At 43.2% G+C, this 23,288-nt stretch overlaps 1 protein-coding gene across 1 annotated transcript; it reads right to left on the bottom strand.

The window, feature by feature from the left end:
- Nucleotides 1-195: 195 nt before the first annotated feature.
- On the bottom strand, nt 196-23,255 carry snx17 (sorting nexin 17). Its single transcript, XM_047574560.1, has 15 exons — nt 21,964-23,255; nt 18,210-18,284; nt 16,471-16,588; nt 14,920-14,984; nt 13,172-13,282; nt 12,153-12,243; nt 9,870-9,957; nt 7,096-7,165; nt 6,465-6,557; nt 5,985-6,188; nt 3,562-3,690; nt 2,636-2,713; nt 2,443-2,517; nt 2,290-2,331; nt 196-2,141 (listed from the first exon to the last, which is right to left on the bottom strand). Exons 1-15 carry the CDS (start codon nt 22,021-22,023, stop codon nt 2,022-2,024), a joined length of 1,419 nt encoding a protein of 472 aa, XP_047430516.1. The 5' UTR covers nt 22,024-23,255; the 3' UTR covers nt 196-2,021.
- Nucleotides 23,256-23,288: the final 33 nt, after the last annotated feature.

Below are 23,288 nucleotides of genomic sequence, written 5' to 3'. Positions count from 1 at the left end.
TTGTGATACTGCGACATCTAAAAACCGTCTGCTGTGAAAAAAGGGTTAACATAGTAACTCCTGTTCGCTCTGCTCTGGGCGTGTTACCTGGCAGAGGCCGAAGCTGCTGCTGCTGCTGCTGCTGCTGCCAATAAAAGTGGGAGTAGTGCTGAGCAATAACAGACCACTGACTGACAACAACGAGACAGAAAACAGTGAATTTCAGAGTTTTATTTTAGCATTATGACAAACAGACCAAGACAGCTGTCACTGACCTCACCACTAAAAATCAAACTGCACGTGAGCGGAATGAATCAGTACAATGTTCGTGAAAGTTGACATTTACTTTTAAAAGTGATGCTGATGTAAAAACTGCACTTTTAATTTGGCACCTACACATTTATTAACACCCAGGACCTTAGAGCTTTCTGTACTTGGTATTGACACCAACAGAGACAATAAAATAAAATAAAAAATAAAAAGAATGACCGTAAAAGCAACAATGGAGAAGGATCGCAGCAGCCGAAGACGACGAGAATCAAAAATAAAAAGTAGACATTTTCTATTGAGAACATTTCGTTTGCAGTTGTGGCTACCAGTGAGAGTAAAGCTGCTGATAAGGTTGGCACTGATTTACATTTAGAGGCTTCGGACAGCGTCGAAAACGGGGGACGCGTTCGTTTCGTCGCCCGCTCCCCGCGGACCCACTATTCACTCCAGCACTTGTGATCACATGAGCCACTTCACCAAAGCACCGTTTTCAGCTTAAATCCTCTGAGATGATTGGCACAATGTACGTACGAATTACACCGAAGTGAAGCCGCGAAGAGCGCTCCCGACGCTCCCCGCCCGCTGGACCGAAAGGAAAATCAGACGCAAAATTTGTAAACACTCCTCATTTTTAACTAAAAGTCCCCTAAACATTATGTAAACATGATAAATGTTGGTCCATTTAAACTTTGTTCCATACAGCTTAGATTACATTTGATCTATTTGATTACAATAAGCTATGATGATAGAGATATTAGTAAAGGTTCAGAATACTTAATTGCATGTACATAATATAAAAAGTGACATTGTCATAATTTTTATGTTTATTTTGTGCAAAATGCTTTAGTAAACTATAATTTGGCATTTATGAGAAACCTTAAAAAATTGGTTAAAAAATAAAGAAATCATAGATGGATTTACAGAGTCCCCCCGGAAAAACAAAAGTCTCTCCGCGCGATGTTTAAAGTCGTTTCCCCGAGCGCCCACTCAAACATCCGTCTCCGCCTGTAATACTGTGCAAAACGATTTGTTCAGCAAGTGCAAGCAGCTCAGTCGAATCGGCCGCGGATCGAGTTCTGCAAGATTCTAGTTATCGTCGGACGACACAGACGCTTAGCCGGAACCCGGGACGTGTTGGATGGTTGAACTCCACGAGGCAAAAACAAAGCAAAAAGTTTAAGGCATCAGACTAATTCTGGAGGCAGGATGAGTGACTCTACCGCTGATATCTCGCTAAGATATTCGCTAACTTGGCACACAATTAGCAGGACACACAAGAGGACCACAAATAACGTTTTGGTATGCAGCCAAGCCAAACAATGATCGTCCGTGTAGGCAAGCAGTCGCTCTGAATAGTCTGCAGTTTTTGAGATAAATCACATTCGCTGGAATTCGCTGGCTGGGTCGTTCCGTCCAGTTCTGCTGTGTTATCACTAGTGCCAGGTCTAACTAAACATTTGGCTCTCTGCTCGGAAAAAAAAACATTCAGCCACTGCAGGAAGGATCCAGGATCTTTCTTCATGTAGTTTCCACCAGTTCAAAAACAAAAGTCTGAATATAATGATTGGAACTAAGATGCAAATGGAGACGAGCCTTCGGAGTCTAAAGGAAAGGACGCAGTCAGAGGTTCGTTGAGAGCTTAAGGCAGCAGTTTTCCCCAGGAAGAAGCTACAATCTTGCAGAATCGGACGCCTGTGTGGACCGCTCGGCTCGGCTCGTAATCTTTGTCGTCCCGACAGTGGAATGAAAAGGGGAGGGGGGCGAATCGAGGGTTACAGATCATCGTCTCCGATTCCCTCGAAAGCATAGTTGCCATGGAAATCGTTGCCGCTGATATCGTTTGCCGAGTTGGAGGCGCTGATCCCTCTGAGAGACACCGAGCTCAGCTTGGTCTAAATGGAATAATCAATCGTATAATTAATGCCAGGCTGACACTGATTTAGCACAATACGTTCTGGGAATAGATTTTCTGTGTGTCGCACTATTTTTCTTTTCAGCACATCCTGGAGGAGCAGCAGTAAAAAGGAAAAATGTACTCACTGAGAGTTTGACAATCTGTTCACGGTTTTGGTCGGGGGAGTCCTGCAGTCAGAACAAACGCACAGAGTCAAATTAACTTCGCCTGAGGTCTACTCCCAAGTCCAAAAGACAGACAGACAGACAGACAGACAGACATGCTATTCCGTTTCTCACCAGCAGAGGGGGAGATTTCACAGCTTGCTGACTGTCGGGCCTGTGGATGGAGCCGTTGTGTCGTTTCCTCAGCAGCTGAAACCAAAAAGACAAAGACAGAAAAACAAGTGATGCAATAAATGTTTTTGTGATGTGAGATGTAAGATGTCACATCAAAAAAAAATGTGTTAAATGTGGGTTTCTCATCACAAACCTTTTTAATGCTGCCACCCGACTTCTTCACCATTAGCTCATCCACCATAGACTGAAGGCAGATACTCATCATGATAGCCTGAAAGCATAACAGGAAAGTCATTAATATCTGCGAGGCCGAGACTTAGCGAAAAACCACATTGCGGTCATCTGAAGAACAACAAACACATGGTAATGAATACAGTTAGAGAAACTCTACTTAATACACTGATAAACTCTGTGCATTGTGACGGTAACTGGGCGTTCAGCTGCTCATCTGGTAAGTGCATGGCTTCAAGGGCCTTCTTCCTGTTTCCATTCACACTTCTACCACAACATCTTGACCATCTGGTGACAAGGTTCCCCCACCCCAGAGCAGCACAAGGTGGTGACCTGGCCTCCACACTGAGCATGTATCTGTGGGATGATCCACAGAGGCCCCTCCCCCTCAACCCACAGGACCCACAGACCCCACAGGACACCCACAGAAGGTCTACGTCCACTCTCTTAATGAGTCACAACTGTTTCGGAGGCACGAGGGAGATCTACACAATATTAGGACGGTAGTCATAATGTTATGACTGATTGGTTTATAGGCTCAATAAATATATTAATATACTGGCACGTTGGTGTATTTGATCACACTGTTGATGTACGTTTCTGGTCATGCCACCCAGTCCCAGTTCCTCTTGTGTTGGGAAATTGACCCGCCATGAAGAAGGAACTGATTCCTGTTCTATGACCAATATTTGCTTCATTTGAGGTACTTCCTCTAACAGTTTTCAGAAAAAGATCACAGGTCGCAAATCCCCATACGTTGTTTCACACGTCTCCAAAACCCGTCCAGTCTGAAATATCTTAAAACGACAAGCATTTTCTCAACGCACACAGACACAGCGACAGATCTTGAGTGTGCGCGGTTTCCAGTGACGGTGGCCTGGCACTGACCTGCTGACTGGTGATGGTGACCCACTGGAGGCGGTCTTTGCTCATCAGGTACTCGAAGGCCAGTTCCAGTTTGACCTCACATTTGGCCGAGGTGCAGGGGTTGGTCGTACCGTTGGCTATTGGGACTTGCTGCAGCGTTGGACAAAGACAGAAGGTTTTATGATTCGGTGCTTGGCAGGAGCCGTCATCATTGTCATCTTCATAACCCTCCTCTAAACGGACAGTACAGTCACTTCTCATTTAGGCTCATTTCTTTTTCCCTTCAAGCTAAATATGTCTTCTCGTCCAACTCGCATTCTTTAGTAATGTTACTTTATTCCCACGCCCGTGTAAGCAGCCATCCTACATCTCTTCTCCTTATGCTGAATTACAAATGACAGGCAGACAGATCTTAGCAAGACACAGAAAGAAAGAAAACACGGAATTTCAAAAGCCTTCAAACTAATTCATGTTTCAAGGAGCACAAGACTGAATTCTCTGGGTTAGAAATGAGGCTGCTAACACAGAGACATAATAAGAGGAAATACAGGCAAAAATGAAAGTCTGACACACACACAGCAACTGTTGAGCTATGAGGGGGGTTGCATTGCTGCACCTAATGACATGTTTTGAATATTGTGCAGGACAGGAAAGGGCTCATTAGAATGACTTTGACCTCGGAGAACGAGCTCCAGAATTAATCGCCCCGCAGGGCAGCGAGGAGGCTCCTCCGCCTGTAATCAGACGAGCCGAGATGCATTTCACTTTTCGAATGCGCTGCCACAAGTCTGGATGGTGGAGCAAATTACCTTTTTGAGGATCGTAAAGGTTTCTGCGGCGCACGTAATGACTGCGCTGGTGAAACATTGATGCAGTGCAAAGGTAAACCGTTTCGCAACCTCTCTGTTTAAATGAGTCTGAAAAGGTTTCGAGCGGCTGCTGGAATGATGTGTGAAGAGCTTTGTGTGTCTTTACGTGGAGCTTCGCTCGGCTCCTCTGCAACATTCTTCTGTTTACTGCCTCTTTAAACTCAACTGACTGGATGGAAGCAGGAAAATAAAGAAGATCCACTGTGCGGTGCACGATCTTTACAACTCATGGTTTTTCTTTTAACACTTATGGGTATTGAGATGTTCTCTGTATTTATTAAATCTGTCAACTTGAAAAATTTAAAACCGTACTAGTTATTTATTGCACTTCCATGAATTCAGGGTTAGAGATGTACAAAGAAAGAATGGCCAACTTAAGTCTGAGCTATCTACTGTACAAGCTCCAACTTTTAATGCAACTGAATCTTAAGCTTAATTAGACCTTTGCTGCCTCCGTAACGCTCACTTCTTCAGAAACCACAGTCAGACCTTGCAGGGCAGGACGGGGCGATGACCCTGATCAGGGTTCTTTTCTCCGTATTTTTAAAGAGCTTCCCTCAAATCCTCCCAAGTCCTATGAAAACAGAGACTATCTAAGATCCACTCCCCATAAAGATTTTTATTATTTTATGTTTTTGTTATTCCACATTCTATTGATTTTACTCATCGGTTTTGGCAGGAGAATCACTTCAGACCTCCTGTGTGGCAGCTTGTTTGTTCCAAGACAAATCTTTGGTTGACTGTGACCGATTTGCCTCCAACATTTCAAAGAAAATAATAAAACTGAACTCCTCTTTCGTGTCTTACACGGAGAGAGAAGAATTGATAATTGCTGGTAACGGAGACCCTGACGACTTGGTCTGATTCATCAGTCACTGTCGTCTGAGGAGCCGACGGGGCCCAACGACATGTCGAGCTGATCGGTTCAGTCACAGCTCAAAATGAGGCCTCACGTATTAAACGTATGGTCATTGCTGTATGAAATAGCACCTGTACCCAAAGGTGAAAGGTCTGAGGATGTTACTGGAGCTGGGTCTGAGATGACTTCAGCATGTGTGGCTGCTAAAGGTCAGGCAGGTATCGACTGTAAACTAACCGTCACTTCAGATCATTCTGACTCGGCGCCATTTGTTGAAACCATATTATTCTCCACACTTTCTATTGTGATGTAAAGTGATACTGAGGCCGAGTGCAGAACCTGGAGACACGGCCCAAACAGCTGCGGTCTGACTGCACAGAGATGACAGCGTAGATCCTTCATCTTAATGCAAGACATCAGACAATCGTCAGTTCAAATGGAGACGCTGTTCTCTGTGTGTTAATCTACTGGATCGATACAGCAGTATCCTCGTGCGGGTAACTGGAGTGATGAAGACGGATGGTGCGTAGGTCAGCACTTTTCACCAACAGTGTAAAAACTAGTGCTTGGCAAGACATGAGACGTTTTGTTTCTGACGCTGTGGTGAGAAGAGGTTTGTACATCGGAGCCCTCGCTGCCAGACGGTTTTCTCCTTCAGATATAAAAATAAGCCTGAAGGTGAATCGAAACACACACACACACACGTTTCCACTTACAGAAGATGTGACTCGCCAACACCTCATACGTGTGACCTTGAAACTTCCCTCCTTCATCTGTTCGTTGGGCAGCTTGACGTGGAAGTTGAGCTCGTTGTTGCCGGCGCTGACGATGACCTGGCAGCCCTTCTCGGGGAAGTCGGTGATACAAGGGTCGAACTTGATATAGCCATAATATTTGAGTGTCTGACCTAGATGAATGAACTGGGGGAAAAAAAAAAGAAAAAAACAATTTAAGTTTTCTGAGGGGGAAAAAAAAAATCTGTCTCCGTCTGACTCCCTGAAGAAAACACGTTTCAAATCTCTTCTGGATTGATGCAATTAAAGATTCATATCATTGCGAAAACTGGGCTAATTGCATTACAGAATGCACTCGAGGCAACGCTCTCTGCAGTCTCCAGATTTATCCTCGGAGGCGCATATTTCTGAGGTTCAGCTGGATCCATTCAAGAGTCGTTTAGAAAACATGCCCTTGCTTACTTCTTTCTTGGAGCCTTTCTCCTGCAGTGATTTGAGCTGCCTGTGCTGGTCTTTGTTGACGAGTATCCAGCCTCGCTCTATGTCAGACACTGTCTGGTGAAGGAAAAAAAAAAAGAGGAAGGAAGTGAAATTCATCTTTCTGCGCAAGAACTAAATAAAGCAGATAGATGTGGTTTGTTGGTGAGGGTCAGCAATTCGATTACGCAGAAACATCCTCGCGCTTGAAAACAGAATTCTGCTGCTGCGCGGAGGAAAACTCTTCAGATTTTAATCAAGCCTGCAGCTCCTGAACGGCTCGATACGACTGAACCTTGTGCTCGTACGATCGCGGAGGAACAGAACTCAAGGTGGTGCAAAGTCAAATTGACAGATGATGCAGGGACACGGGGGACGGACAAAAGCATTTGGCAGCTGAAGGATGGAGCGGCTAATCCGTTCAGTTTTTCTGATGCGATGCTGGCACCATGCGTGCTCAATAAAATCCAACAGATGTAAGATGCAAAACAAACACTTTCTAATCTGATTTGGATTTTCTGTTTGGATGCACATCTCGGGGGGAATTAAATTTAAAAGGTATTTGTTGGAGATCAGTTCTGCGGCTGGAAAACAAACAACGAATGAAATGTCTTACCTGTGCGTATAGCAAATTCAGGCTGACTCTGTTGTCCATTACGTCACTATCGTACGCCATGTCCCAGTAGCTGAAGGCGCAAAAAGCACAAGCGTTTCAACTTAAATTAACACCGACACTTGGCTCAGAGATAATAATCTCATGAATGCGTACTGCTGCAAAAACCATTCATTTCACCACAAAGAAACACCTGCTTTCTTCATTGAACCTGCTTGAAACAAACCCATGAATACAGATTGAATCCTTCTTCGTATCTAAAAAAAAAAATTTGTGCATAATCAAATTAGGAGACAGATGGCTTTCAACAGCCATGGTGATCAGTGCACAATTACAATCGACACTATAAAGCCCAGTCGGTCTGTCAAATATGTGAAGGGACTCTCATTTGTAAACAAATTCCTCAGTTCAAAGTCCGTGAGACGGCAGCGCAAACATTTGTCTATAAAATTAATTAATTGCTGACGAGGTTGAAAGACAGTTGCTGCTGTGGTCCAAAGGCAGCCCTGTGGCTGTATTAGAACGAGTGCCTGTACAGACAGCGGCCTGAGTAATAGAGCCTGAGGTTTAGAAAAAAGAAGCATGTGAATTCCTATTCGATTGTTCAGAAGAATCGGATCTCGGGCCACGTATGAAAAACGTCTCACTGGGATTACAAAAAAAGGAGAGGGTAAAGAAAACATAAAGCATGTGGATATTAATCTCTCGGCCCCTGGACGTGAACCGATACTGTTCCGCGCCTCGGCTGATTGACAGGATTGTTATTGCCTCGGTAAATATAGCACCGAATTTGCACCGCGGCCTAATCCTTATTGCATTCATGTCTCCCGACTGTTCGGGGCGGCCGTGAAATTTAACATGTTGTAATTGCACGACACGAGGGCTGTTAGAGGAGGGCGAGCACGTTGCGGAGCACGTTGCCGGCCCACATCAGCAATTCAAAACAGGCAACGAGGGAGAGGAAGGGGAGAGTGAAAGGAAGAGGGAGGAAAGGGAATGTAAAAGTAGTGCAATCTGTAGTCTGGTGTCTGGCTATGTGTGCTTTTATTTTGTCACTTGAGACTCAACTAAATGTGCAATAAAAGAGTCTCTGTTGTGAATTTGCCCAGACATTAAATGCATATATATATATATATATATATATATATATATATATATATAATTAAAATGATCAATGCTGCCAATCTAAAATTAATCTGTTTTAACTTCATGGGTTCTTTGGACAATGCTGTAATACATGGCAAAGGAACATTCAATGTGCTCAGTGGATCGAGAGCATTTTTTTCAAGAACTCACTTTTAGCCAAAAAGAGCTTTTTGATTTACTCTGACCTCATCCTCCCCTGGATCTCATACACTGGGGGTCTGTTTTTCCTCTACCTCAACTTGTTAGTTCTACATTCATTCTTCCCTCGCTCCTCCACGCTCCACGGTGAAACTAGGTCAGGAGGACTGAGACTTTGCTTGAGGCGGAAAGAAAGTAAACATCCTGTGTACCTCTGGAGTCAGCGGGAGGCAGGGTGACGAAAGAACAGACACACGAGGAAAAAGAAAAACGCCGTCGAGTTGAGAAGTCGCGAATTTCAGTGGCCTCCACGAGCTGAATCCGTTCTCCCGCCCAAGAAGGTTTTATTTCCCTCCACAGACCAGAAGCAGAGGGGGGAAACCGGAATTAATACTAAACGTTAAGTTTAAGGATATGCTGTTGATTGCTGTTTAAATGTGACTTTTTAAAAAATTAGTTTTGTTTGAATAAAAAAAAAAACAAAAAAAAAACAAAAAAACAGATCTAGTTTTAAACAGTTCTTGTGTTTTGGTGCAGCCACCCACCCTCATCCCTCCAGTGCAAAAACCATATTTAAATAAACTCTCCAGCTGCTGAAAACACTGAGAACCCATGCAATCCATTACAGGAGCTTTTAAAACTTTGACCTTTGACGAACCTTATACCAATAATTGGTTTATGTCACATCTGAGGGGGCGTGGCTTCAATTTTGTGCAACTCTTCCAGACTGTTTATTTCTCTTATGTTTGTAACCTGGCTTCATGTCCAAAACAATGAAAGCATTTAATCAGTAAATGATAATTGAAGACACATTTAAACATAATTGCCGAGGACTAGTGAATTAATGACACATAATTAAGACATCTGAATTAAAATAAAGACGAGCAGCACTGGGCATTTAACAGGAGGTCAGATAAGGAGTAATATCCACATGATCACACAGTCATCTTTTATTCATGACAGTCGTGCACCACCTTTATTTTATTGGTTCTGGTTTGTGAATTTCCATTACAGGATGACCAGTACTGTGAGCTTAATAATGTGTTACATGTGTGCTTGTTGTTGCTACTGTCACTTTACAAACTGAAAGTAAAAATCCGAAAACATTTGAGTAAACGTAAGCAGACTGACGATTATATGATTTTATCAAAAGGGTTTTAGCTCCGGCCTTTAACTGCAGCACCATCAGATTCACGTCCCCGCCTAATATCTGACCTTCTTACTTTCTGGTAACATTGTCTTCCTGAAAACACAGTCCTCTTTTCCGAATGATTCGCCACTTCGTAGAAGACGGTGACGTTGGATGGTTAACCTAAGTACCGTTCTGGCACGTCAAGAACAAGTGCGTCACTGCACTACAAATACCCATAATTATAGCTTAATAAATGCGCCTTACTGAATTACACCGCGCCGAGGATGGCACAAGCAGTGTGCGCTGAACTCTGTGAACATGACCGACCTCAAAGTTGGGAAGTGGGCAGGTGGCAACGTACCTTTTCCGTAAGACTATGTGGAATTCAGAGTTCCGCAAGCTGGTGATGGAAACGTACGGCAGCTCAAACTCCTGCAGCTTCCGCACAACTGAGAGAGACACACAAAGAAAGCAGACAGAGAGTTAGCCACGAGAGCACAAGTCCCAAGGACGTGGCTGCAATAAACAAGGAGGGATAGGAAGGTGCCATCTGGAGGGGTAAAACTCAAGAGTATTCAAATTTTAACATAATCGTCCTGTTTTTTCTTGTCTCACTGCAGCTCATCCCCTTGAGTTTCACATCTCAGGTCCGTTGCTGCTCGGTTTTCTGGCAAAAGCTGAACCTTTAAGTTTACAAAAGTGTGTTTACTCCTGCGTGAGCAGGGAAACAGAAACACGATACTTTGATCCTGGAGTAAAAACACAGAGACAAACTGAATGGTTAGGCGAACTAAACTGCCAACGGGGAAACTGAACCATATTAGACAAAAGCGGCTCCACTATTTCAAACCACACACACACACACACACACACACAGACTCTCCATGACATGCATATTTTACAGCAAATATTGATTTACACACAGGCCTCTGGGAAACTTGCTGCTTGTCAGAGACAAATTGACTTTTTCTAGCAATCCCGTTATGTCAATCCTCCCACCATCTTTTTTTTTGTTTGATCCTCTGCCTGCTGCGCTGGATTCTACCGGTTGAGTCAGATTTAGCACATGGCTCTCCTCTTTCATATCTCTCACATCTCACTGGAATAAAAAAGCCTCCCTGAAATACTAACAGATTGCTCCGAGTTCACCTGGCACCATTTTGAGTCTGGAATGGATCAGGTGTGTGGGGGAGGGAGGTGGGGGAGGGTGCATTTAACAGGTGGAAGATGTGAGAAGAGATTCTTTGGGGCCGTGGGGATTCGTCCCTGTAGGGCTGCGGTTCTACAACACCTGTACTTTGGTCGCTGGGGTGTTCACGAACGTGGGTGCAAATGCTCTGCAGAAATGTGAATCGAAACGGTCTCATGTGAGTTGACGAGTGAGAATGAGTTTGGAGGACGTGTTGTGTGGCATTTCTGTTTTCAGCGAATGTTACAGGAGACTACTCCCCACTCATGTGCCTCTAAGAGTCAAGTTAACTCTTCACCTCAGATTAAACCTCTATCCTTAGCATCTCATCTTTAATGTGCTCTAGCTCCAACAAAACCAACAAAACTATTATCCTCTCCATAATGGAATCCACTGAACTGCTGAGTTTCCTTAGAAAACCCCACGACCACAGTGACATTAAGCCCGACACACGTAAGCAACAAGTGCATATGAATATGGTGAATATTCCAGCGACAAAGACAGACAGCGTCTGTGTCAAAAAATAAATAAATAAATCATGCTTTTGGAAAGCTGTAAGGAACTCGTGCTAAATCAGAGGTGAAGGTGAACAGTGCAAAGTTACCGTGACTCACAAAACCACAGCAGCCACACAAATGAGGAATATAGCAAGTAAACACAAAAGAAATGCCATTTTGCATTTGTATCACAACTTAAACCACATCATACACCCTTGAACGAACTGAAAAGCTGCACACGACACAATGTGCAAGTTCACTGAACTCTGCTGCATGCACAAGCCAACAAATGCACCTGCGCTCACTAAGCACCTAATAAATTAATTATGCACTGTAGCAAGAAATATAGCAGGAACACCGATGCAACTCTCAGGGGCAACGCAGTTCTTCTTTTTTAATTAAACCACAGTACCTCACCAGTGAGATCAACATACTGAGCTGCTGGATTGTTGCCAGAAAAGCCATCTTTGTTGTGGGAACTATCAAGTGAAAGAATGTTAACATCAAGAACACGGTATCAGAACACATCATTTCCTATGGTTCTGCATAAATGTATCCTCAGGTGAAGCTTAACATTAGTGACAGTGTTAAATTATATGTTTCTATGGATAATTTGTCCTTTCAGTTCTGTGTGATTTATATTCTCTGAGAAGCCCCTGAATGGCACGTTCAGTCTGACGTAATTAATATCAGCTATCTGATGGTTTCCAGCTTTGGCCTTTAAAAAAAAAAATTAAAATGATCAGAATCCTGAGAAACACATTCTAGCTGAAACCTATATGATAATTAGTGATGAGCAGTTCAAACTCAAATAGATTTTTGTTACTCGTCTCTCTTGCTACATCATAACAACAGTTTCCAGTAGTAACCAAGACGAGGAACATTCTGTCAGTCTAAACAGTTTTCAGTTCCTGTATTTTTTTGTCTTTTTTATTTTTTTTTTTTACTTGAAACGTACATGTCAGACTTCCGTCAACGCCTTCACGAACCAGGAAGAGACTGAAGTAGCCAACCAGGTCATCTGGGAGGTCAAGCTTTGTAGCAACAGCCTGTGGAAAGAGCAAGTTCATTTTTCTGGTTTAATTAAAAGAAAAAAAAAACACCATAAAACACAATATACACAAACTGGACGCATTATTACTGCTGTTCCTTCGCGGTTTACTTCTGTAATTTAACTGCACGCGGAGCCGAATGCTGCAGACACGAACACAGTAGGAACTGTTGCAATGTGACGCAGCAAACAGCTGAGATTTTTGGTCAGTGGGAAATTAAAAAAAATAAAAAATCAAGCACACGCAGCAACACTGTGGATGTGGCCGCTGGTATGAACAGAGGTGGTTTTACTTTTAACAAGCTTGATTTACAGCCAAGACCGACGAAGGTCATGGTGACAAAACATGTGCATGTTTACAGCGAGGAGTTATTTCAGAGCGTTTGCTGCGGTGGCTTTTAGCTGTAAATGAGGAGGAAAGGTAAAGCGGATGTACTGAAACGTTCTCCCGGACACAACAGGACACTCCCAGAAGAACCGTGTTCTTGCCTGATGAGGGGGATTTCCAAAATATTGCGGCTGAATGGTGTTTTTTTTTGTTCTTGTATCCTGAAGAGCGCCTTGCACTTAAGTGTCTCGTTTTGTGTATACTTTCTGGTGTTGTTTTGCTATAGACTGAGGTAATGAAAACTCCACAAACTACTTTTAGTGCTGTTTTAGTGAGGGGGCCCTTATAAATAAACACGACTTAATTTGATTTATGGTTTGTAGCGTCTCTGCTATACTGCTCGTCTGAAGCAAGGTCCAGGTATCTGTCAGCTCTGTCCAGTTAAACAGATACAAATACTGTTAAAGTTCTTTCAGGGATGACGTTAACTTTGTTAACATCCCATCAGTTGTCAAAGTCTAAATACAAATCTTTACAAGCTGTGTAGCGGATGAAAACATTTGTTCGTGCTCTTTAACAGAGTCCGGCAGGCACTCACATCTAGGACGTCCTCCGTCTGATCCGAGGTCAGGATGTTGACCGTGACCTTCTGACCGTTGGAAAGGCAGATGTCTAGAGCGACCTCTTCTGTGGGAATCTGCTGGGTCTCCTGTGGGAACGGCACAAGACGCAACAGGCTTTCATTCAGCTTCATGGGTTAGCTGTGTGTTTTCATTTCCATCAATCAACAACAGAAAAAAAAAAAAAAAAAAAAAAAAATCGCACAATGCCACAAAAGACGGAAAAAATATGGGCTGAGGTGAATTTCTGGTGGAGATTAGACAAACATATAAGCCGCCCTTCCATTGTTACGCTTCACGTATAGCAGTTAATCACTGCCCTCTGAGTCAATGGGTCTTTACCAGTGTAGCTGTTCATATGAATGTTTACACATTACTGATTATCAAATTACAGATTGTTTATGTCTGGGACTGTTAATGATACAATAAGAATAAAAATAAAGCAAATATGCACATTTTAGAAGAATTTACCATATTTTTTTTTTATCATCGACACTCGTTAGGCTGAGGCACTTCTATGTTTTACTGATTAACAAACTGAATGCTAGATTAAGTGTATAGTTTAATACATCGCGAGCATTTATTATGCTGCTACCAGCTCGCACAGCAACACAAAGAAGCTGTCTCCTTCGTTTCAGCTGTGTACTGCTGTTTGCGCTTCAAGTCCTAACTGAACGAGGCAGGCGGTGGAACAAAAGCTACAAAATCAATGAATAATAAGCAGGGAAAATAAAATTCTGCGGCAAAACCTATGAATATTTCAAACCTCTAAATAACAGCTACTGGGCTTAAATATGAAATCTTGAAGTGGATAACTCCAGCTTCTCCTGTCTCCAGGAAGTCTCTCATCACCTCTGTTAAATCATCCCTCATCTTCCCTGTTCACTCAGCGGGAGGCCGTCGCGAACAGCCCCGTCACTGAACGCGCAGATGAAACGACAACACGGGGCGCTAAGTCATCTCCTGTTCTACACCTGCCATCTTCACAGCAGGTCTGAATAGAGGTGCAAACGCTGCCTCCGACGCGCTAATGCAGCATGTGAAGAGAGGGAGGCGACGGAAAAAGAAGCTGAATGAATGCGATGCGGCCGGAGCCGGATGAATCTGTCCATAATAGTGATTTAGTCCTCCTGGAAAATGCAGGTCACAGCGATGACAGATCAATCCTGCAACCAGGTTTTAACAACTCATCGACGCGCCACTCGCAATTAGTTTGTGTTCTTACAGCCTCGTCAGCTCAGAACACGCTTCAATGTTTAGTGCTGCAAGAAAAAACTCTTTGGCAAATCTCGTGAGGATGAATCACCAAGTGGCTCAATCTTTCCTTTTTTTTTTTAAATAATATAATGGTTCAAAATTATCCAGCTCCCACACGCACACTGCAAATATGTTGCTATGCCTGGCAAAAGGTTGCTTCCCTCTCAGTTCCAAGCTTGATGTAATCACTTCTCATGTTTCAGCCGCGAGACAACTTAATCTGACACATCTGACCAGTATCTTACAAGAACAGATGACACAATCCAAGATGCAAGAGTGTGTGCTGCCACAAACTGAGACAGACAGTGCGAATAATGCCACCTCCCTCTACTACAGTGAGAAAAGTAATTACTAGTCGGGCAGAAGGGATGGCGTCAGCGTTTCAGTCGAAGGAGAGTTCCCCCGCCTCCTCAAAAGGCATGTTGACAGAAAACAGCCTAATGCAGGTTACAGGAAAATAAGTACGAACCTGCTGTGCTTTCCTCAAGAAGCTGTTGAACATCTCGCTGGCTCCAAGCAACGGATCCTGACGGACTGTAGACAATATGAGAGGAGACTCGTGAGAGACTGCAGATCAGCAACGTAATTAGAAAATGTGGAATAAAAGGAGTGGCAGGGGTTTAGAAGTGACAACTCAGCAGTTAGTCTGATGTATTTGTCTGTAGATGAAGCAACTTCCTATTATGTCATGTCATGCAATTTAAATGAGTTGTTTTGAAATGGGTTTGACCTTTCAAGGCATTTGTCAAGGGTTCAGATGTTCAGACCAACATTGAAAAAAGAAAAGAAACACAGTGCTGAAGGAAGGTCGGTAAAAGAATACATCAACTTGTGATCTGGAATAAGTTTCATTACAAACTGTTTTATTAAAACGTGATTCTCAGATTTCCAGTTAAAAGACGAGATGATTCTCTTTTGCTTCTCGTTTCGCACCGAGACAGTTTTCAGTCGCGGAGCAGCACATTTATTTACGTGATGACACCGTATGACTAAGTGTGCGCGCATGTGCCAGTCTGTTACACTATTGTCCTTTTACAAATTAGTCAAACCGAAATGAGAATATTCTGAGCCATCTGCATCAGTGCAGATTGTGTTTGTGGCGGTTCATTTTCCATAACTATGTAAAAGGCCATGATGTAACCGAGCGAACTCGCAGCCAAGAACACCCTGTGTGCGTATGCTCCCAGACCATGAGCAAATACGCACTCAAACAACGCTTCCTTGTTCTGCTGTAACTGCCAGTGCTTGAAAGGATTAAAACAAACCCTGTGCACGGTTGCCAGTTCCACTTATTCATGTGTATGCAGAAAGTTCACCCTTGACCTGTTTACAGAATTTGAGTAATATTCTGAAAACATCCAAACGGGCAGTGGTGTTTCCTAACATTATACAAAGCTTCCAAAAGAGGTCTTTGAAAACACATTTCTCTCGGTCCACACTAGATATGAAATATTCTTCATGACATTCAGTCTTCAATTTTGAGAAAATCCCTAGTTTTAGCACTTCATTGCAAGAGGATTCAAGCCAATAAAACCTTTGTAACCTCTGCCAGGTCTGAGATCCCAAGTTTTTTTTTTTGTTTTTTTTTTTAGGCTTGATGTCAGCATCCCAACTCTCTTAGATCATCACTTCTTTAGTGAAACTCTTCACTGTGGCATGAAGACAGTAGCGTACGGCTGTGCTCTCCACAGACACCGAGCCAACTCATTCTTGTGATTGTTGTGGAGAGAAAATTCAAAGAAACGGTGTGCGAGCTGCAAAGCTACTGTACAGTTTCATAAACAAACAACATGCCTTCGCTGGTTCTTCTTTTCATTGCATGAAACTGCCCCTACAAACCACACTGAGAAGGAAGGGGTGGGTGTACATTGTGCAGATATGTGAATTCAAAGAAGAAGAGCATTCAATTTATGCAATGACAAAACACCCCCACTCTAGCTGTGATTTAAACTCATCCAGAAGTGAAGTGAAATGAAACACAAGCCATCTGTAAAAAGTTTATTCAGCACGAATAACTTACCAGCCTGCATGTATTTCTCCAGCTGTTCCCGTCTCTGTTCGACCTCAGCAGGAGTCAGGGTGAAGATCTTCTTTGGGGGGAAGGAAGGCACCACATTGCTGCCATATTCTTTCTTTATCTGTCGATGCACACCACAAGTAGCGACAAAGGTTACAGTGCTGAAATGCTAATACCATCTACATGCCTTTGGTTTGAACAAATGAATTACTAAATTTTGTATTTATTAACAAGTCATCGACATCTTGGAAACCACGAGCTTTTCAAATAAACCTATTAACTTCCGCGCGGAGCAGCAGGCTCTTGAACTGCGGGATTCATTTTTCTGAGAGGTACATTCAGGCTGTTCGAGATGAATCACAGGTTTATTTTAAGCACCATTTCAACGACTAGCTTGTGGAGTTTCCGTGCATAACACACACACAGACACATCTGGAACCCTGAATGTCTAGTCATTCCAAGTTTACTTTGTCTTCCAGCTTCTTGACTCATTTCTTTCCATTTTCTATCATCTGAGAGCTGTTAGCTTTGAACTATGGAAGTCTTAAACTAGGACCTCACAAATCTACAATCACGCATCTAATGTGGTTTAAGTTTAGCCTGCGTATAGCCGCGGGCAAAACGTACACATCACGCTCATTCACAATTTACTGTCCCGTTTCCTTCATAGCACATATGGCAAGAATCTTAGAGGAAGAGAGGTGATTTTCACCTCGACGTGTTGCCCTTTGGTATTTTCAGTATGCCAGAGGCAGCACTGGTTCCACATACAAATCAGCTCTGGTAGTTACAGACAGCGAGCGCAGGTTACAGACTCACCAGAGACCTCTAAATCTGAAGTAAATGTGAGCTCATGCAGCTTCTTTTAAGCAAAACTTGGCCCTATTTTTACAGTTTTACTATAAACAGGCTGTGAATCTAGAAGGTTTGGGCCTTTGACGAATATTTCCAGGAGAGAAAACTATAAAAACAATGAACATTTTCTCTGCAATCTGAGTCGAGTGTGTGGTCCTTAACTAACTGAGTGTTTTGGGGTCATGTGCACGCCACAGGAAGCCCTTTGGGGTTGATGCCTCAAGATTCAAGTGTGTCTTTCCACACACCCTGTTGCCAGGCAACGGCAACTGTCAAGAGTGGATAACACAGACTTGAGGATGGAGATTGCGAAGTTTGGCCCCCGCTTGGTTATTTATTCATGTTTGAAAACGGGAGTCTGGGCATTTGTGTAAGGCGACGTTGCGTCCTGTGGCAAGATAACAAGCAGATGCTAAACGCACTTATTACCTAATAACAGCCCAGAGGAAACAGCTCTAAAAAAGCTTCTCCCAGGCAGAGACCAAAACACACTTAAGACCAGGGAACTCAACACTTTCCAACAACATTTCTTTTTCAGATTAAGTTCCTTTTCCCTGCAGGTGAAGAGTAAGAAAGGCCAAGAACATTCCTTCCATGCCGCCCACCCCCTCCAGTCTCCTCCATAATACTGCGTATTTACAGGCAATAGTTTGAACTCTGGGTGGAACAAGGGCGCAGCACTTCAAGCAATCATGGTCGTAATTCAAAGTGATGAGAGGTTGGCGGCGCATCGACTGTATGTGACACAAATGCGAGTGAAAGGTCACGGTCTGTGGATGTGGTGGCATTTACACAACATCCAAAGCGCCACACACACACACAGACGCAGACCTGTACTGGAACATGCCCACAGTGCAGTGGGTACGTTGTGATGGTTGAAGCCTCACCTGTTCATGGAGGCCCAGAAGTTGACTGTAGCGTACCCGACAGTGCAGCACGCCGTTCACATGGATGTTGTAGGCCTGCAGGAAACAAAGGAGACATATTAAAATTATGCAAACGGAACAGCTTCACAAGCAAGCTCCATTTGTCAATGCATCAAATATCTTCTGATGCGTCAAGTCACACATGAAACAAAAGTGAACGTCGTGCATATCGAGCATTAAGTTTCACTACTGATTTCCCCTCAGACAATGCCACGAAACATCCATCCTTCAAACCAATATCTCCCAACTGTGTGTTTTCTCTCTCTTTGTTTTCATTAGAGAAACAAAAAAAAAAATTAAGAGTGAACTGGATTCAATCATACCCTACGAGCTTCCAGAGGGAAAACAGAACTTGCTGCCCATTTTCCAGTCACAGCTTCTCCCCGCGTTATCCAGACGTTAACAAATAAGGAGAGTAAGCGCCACATGGGGAATCTTTAATCCTTTGTTTGTTTTGACAGGAGCCATCACTGGATACTCATCCACAAAACCACCACTTGGAATTAGCAATCCAAATATCTGCCTTGTCTTTATTTTAAGAGCAAGATGCAGAAAGCAAATTTGTTTTTCACGTCAAATTCCTCCTTCAGCCTTAAGGCGAATTTAAAGCACTATTGTGACCTACGCGAGGAATCTACGCTGGTGAGTCTTTTTTGCCAGTCGGGTTAATTTTTGTTTCTACTTCCAGCTTCACTTGCAACAATGGCGGCTGAAACGTCATCCAAACCCCCTCAGTTAACCTTACAGAGTCTTTGATCCAAAACAATCAATTGGCAAATCGCAGAGATTGAGAAGCAGACGGAAATACTAAAGCGGAAACACACTACCAATCACAGCTCCTGTGATCTGTGTTGCCGCAGCACGTAGTTACATTTCTGGGGAGCTACATTAACACTGGAGTCTCTGCGTCAATTAACAAACATAAACTGCAGGTTATAGTAAACATACCTTTTTAAGTTTGACTAATACACAATCACTACAAAAAAATAACACTTTTAACACCAGTAAGAAAAAAAGTTGATCCCAATCTCAATATTGACAATAGCCCGTCTGTCTCAGTTACTATTCACAGTTGACATTGTGGGTAATCTGTGAAAACAAAAAGAGTTTTGAAGACTCATATAGTTTCAGCATGCCTCTGCTCCAATCAACGGACAGTAAGAATAAGCACAGACCAAAACTACCAGGGCAGCACACCGTTAAAGAATCTGAAGGCCAACAAACAAACGGAAAAGATGTGCATGTAGGCCGTCACCAGACAGGAAGCAGGAATGAGTATGCAAAATGACCCAACATTTTTTTGTGAATTGAAAGCAGTTCAACTCGGGGCCAGGACAACAGGCCACATGTGCTTACTTGCACATTACCAAAAATGATCTTAAGCACAGTATGATCTTGAGTGAGTACGCAGGTGTTACTCTTTGCATCAGCCCAACAACCATGTGTGATGTGTTTATTTATGCACGTCGTCTTATTGTGACGTGAATGTGCTAATGCGAGCACATCGAAACTTACGTCTATACACATTGCTCACTGCCTGATGCCAGCTGTTACACGCTCTCGAGTGCAAATTCTATGGTTAGCGAACTATGACAAAACAAATGGACTAATTCATGTCTAAGTCTGAGCGTGTTCCTCAGCTCAAGTAAATGAGTCACCATCACTTACTTTTAGCACGGAAGTCTGTGTTTCTTTTACAAACCGACCACCAAAACATACTTTAAAAGCCATGTGAAAGAGAGAGGAAGGCACAAGTCTACTAGAGAACAGGAAGCTTGTGTGGCAAAAAAAGTAAAAAATGTGTCTGTGTTTGCACATGAATGCCGCTGGATTTAAAAAAAAAAAAAAAAAAAAAACTGCAGCCCTTGTTATTCTAAAAGGCCCTGTGCAAACTCTGCAGATTCTGTGACCCAGTGGTTCCAAGGTACACAACTCTTGAGCATTATAATCAAGCAAAGTCCCTTCCGGTGGGCTGGTTACAGGAAGGTCACAATGATAGTCACAGGACTGCCAGCTGAGACGTGAAAAAGCTGCCACTAAACTTCGCAGTGCAGCACAGGCTTCAAACGTGCTCAGCCAGGTAGAAACGACTCAAGAAATGGAACCTAAAACGCTCTATTTAAAAGTCCATTGACTTTTTCAGCAGCGACACGTGTCGAGAGGTGAGCGCAAAGGGGACGCGATTTATGTTAGATTAACTGTCTTTTATTGACTTGTGCATCACTTCTGCGACAAAAGCATCAAAGTGTCCATCCAAAGCATATTCTGAACTCTCTCAGTGAAGCCGACACACAAACATAGAGGACTGAGCCTATTCCAAGATGTATGTCACTCTTTAGAGCACATGGAGTCAAGATGGAAAATAGTCATTCCTGTGAATGACGTGTGACATTTTGAACAGCCAGTGCGATGTCACATGGAAATCAGATGGTACAAAGAATGTGTTATAAAAAGAAAAAGAAATCTGGTATAAACCGATACACCTAATATCCTGAATATTAGTTGATGCTGTGGGTTTTCATTTGAACAAACCCAAGCTGCTCCCTTCCAACTCGCGCTCAACGATACTTCCCATTCACATTATCACTGCTGTCTAAACCATCAAACTAAACAAGCACGACCCTTTTGAACCGATGCTGATTTTGGGAAACTATAATACAATACTACATCTGGCAGACATTAGCACAATGTTTTGGGTTTTTTTTTTTTTTTTTTGTTCACAATTCACAATGGAAAAACAGCGTGAAACTTCCACAAAAGCTGAAAATTTAATCTACAGCTGTCCTCCGCCAACCTTCTTGAATGAAAGCCTGAGTGCACCACAGTAGGTATGTGCCATTGTGTCACGGCAACGCAAAGCGTAGCATTTTTAAACACAATGGCAGGGCATAGAGGGCACGGAGCGGCATTTAAAAAAAAAACAATGAGATACAGAAGAGATCGAAGGAAAGTAAACACACAGGCTATGGGATCCTCCTTTATAATCGAGAGAGACTTGAGGAAGAAATCACTGCTGCTCTAGATGCGCTGTCAACACTCATATATCTGTTATGGGGGACATAAAAGTATAAAAGACAAGGCTGGCTGTATTTTTTTTTGCCGAAATAACAAGGAGAAGTGCAATGTTATTTTGGTAAACCTCAACTCTCAGCAAGGATTTATGAGTCGACTCAAAGCGTTAAAACAAAAGGGGCTCTGTTGTGGCTCATGCGAGGAATCAGAGACATGGGCAACATTCAAGTTTCTTCAGGTGGCTCAGGCAGAAAAACGGCACCAACTTCAGATTTCCCACGGCAATGCAACATTTTGCAGCCACGTTATCACATCTACCAGATAAAGTCTGGGGCCAAAAAAATAGTGATGAATCACGATGAAGGCTGGGGTGCTCTCCACGGCCTCACAATCTCAAATTGAAAAGCAGACTGAGCTGAAGGTCAGCATCATTTCACTCAACTTCTTCACGTTTGAACTGTCCGGATTAAGTTAGTCCACCTCGCTGGACTTGATGTGACGCGCTTTAATTTAATAAGAATGCACGTGCGCAGCTCAAGGCAGTTGTTTGCTTATCAAATATTTCATAAACAGCAGGAGTCGTGCAGTAGTGACATTAGCCCGACCTGTGGGCAGCTGGAAGCAAGCACTCACTAACACGCACCAGGTGAAAGCGGGCAACACAAAAAAAAAAAAAAAAAAAAACACTCATTATCATGCTCACCACATATGTCGAGCCGTTTTCTCCCGAGCGAACCTCCGTTTCGGGTATGGAAAAATGCATCTTCACCTCGAAATGCGGCCTCAGACAGACGACACGAGTCCTTTAACGCCACCACAGCCTGCGATAGTGAGGAAGACACCACAGTTTCCCCACAAAGTCCACTGCAGTGACTCGGGAGGAGGAGGCGGCGGCGGCGGAGGAGGAGGAGGAGGAGGAGGAGAAGGAGGAGGAGGAGGAGGAGGCGGCTCTCACACGGTTCATCCACTGGTTTGTAGTCCGGGGACAGCGGTGGCAGGTCAGCTGCGACTTTATGATCTGGACAACTCCTCGCGTACAAACTCGCAGCCGCATTAAACTTCTCCCACGTCAAACTTTTCTCTGTGCGGTTCCCACAGCAGCCATGTTGCAAGTGTGAAGTAATTACACCTTCACTGTTTGTGCGTTAAAATACCGTCTCAGCACACTTGGTGGAATTTGTATAAAAAAAAGGCGTAAGAAAAAACACCCCGGAAATGTTCCAACACGTACAGGTAGATGATATCGATACCGAGAGAAGTTTCTGGATTAAAAGGTGCAGTTGGTTCCTACAAGCCACAGAGCGTCGCAAAGCCGCTGGTAAACCTTTCCGAATACGCGAGAGGGCAGTTGCACTTGTTTTGCTTGCTTTTCTCGCCTCCTACATCTGCGGGAGAAAAGTCTACGCGTCGACGGATGATATACATAAATAAAATGCGGTATATATTGCAGAAAAACAGCAGATGTGCCACGAGCGTCAAGACATCCTGTGTTCAGTCAGGGTACCTACTGGCCCATCAAGAGGCATTGCAACAATCCGTCTGGGCCGTACCATCTCACATTCGGCGAGAGGGGGATGTCTACATTTCACGGCCGCGAAACATTCAGACCGAACGGTAAAACAAAAGAAAACGGTGATATTATTTTACTTTAAACGTGGCGACAATCAAATACATACTATGAACACGTTTCACTCTGTGTTTTGTATTCAGCAGAATACGTCTCTCTCGGAGGAGCCACTTTAGTTGGTTTAGCCCAAAGTGACAGTGAAAGCGCAGTCAGAATTCGTTACAGTCAAAGAAAAGCTCAAGATTTTAGAAGATAAATTCAAACAACAACGATTTTGTTTGCCTATTTTGGCTTACTGCCCAAAATATTTTAAATAAAAAAGTAAGGCAAAAGAAAAATACTGCACTAAAATATTAAACCGGAGGCTTTTGCCAAGCTGCAAAATTAAAAGTAATCATTTATTATGCAATATTCTAATTTTCTGTGATGTACGTGCTCATGCTATATATATATATATATAA

This window comes from Mugil cephalus, chromosome 21 (genome assembly GCF_022458985.1).
Source record: "Mugil cephalus isolate CIBA_MC_2020 chromosome 21, CIBA_Mcephalus_1.1, whole genome shotgun sequence".
Lineage (NCBI taxonomy): Eukaryota > Metazoa > Chordata > Actinopteri > Mugiliformes > Mugilidae > Mugil > Mugil cephalus.
The sequence above is the reverse complement of the archived record's forward strand: the minus strand, read 5'-3'. Positions and strand labels throughout refer to the sequence as shown.

Excerpts from the sequence above, each read along its gene's own strand:
- snx17 (XM_047574560.1), bottom strand. The coding sequence starts at position 22,023 with ATGCATTTTTCCATACCCGAAACGGAGGTTCGCTCGGGAGAAAACGGC. Across the intron at positions 12,244-13,171 it reads AGACGGAGGACGTCCTAGAT|GCTGTTGCTACAAAGCTTGA; the intron begins GTGAGTGCCTGC and ends CTCTTTCCACAG. Across the intron at positions 3,691-5,984 it reads GTTGGCGAGTCACATCTTCT|CAAGTCCCAATAGCCAACGG; the intron begins GTAAGTGGAAAC and ends CCAACGCTGCAG.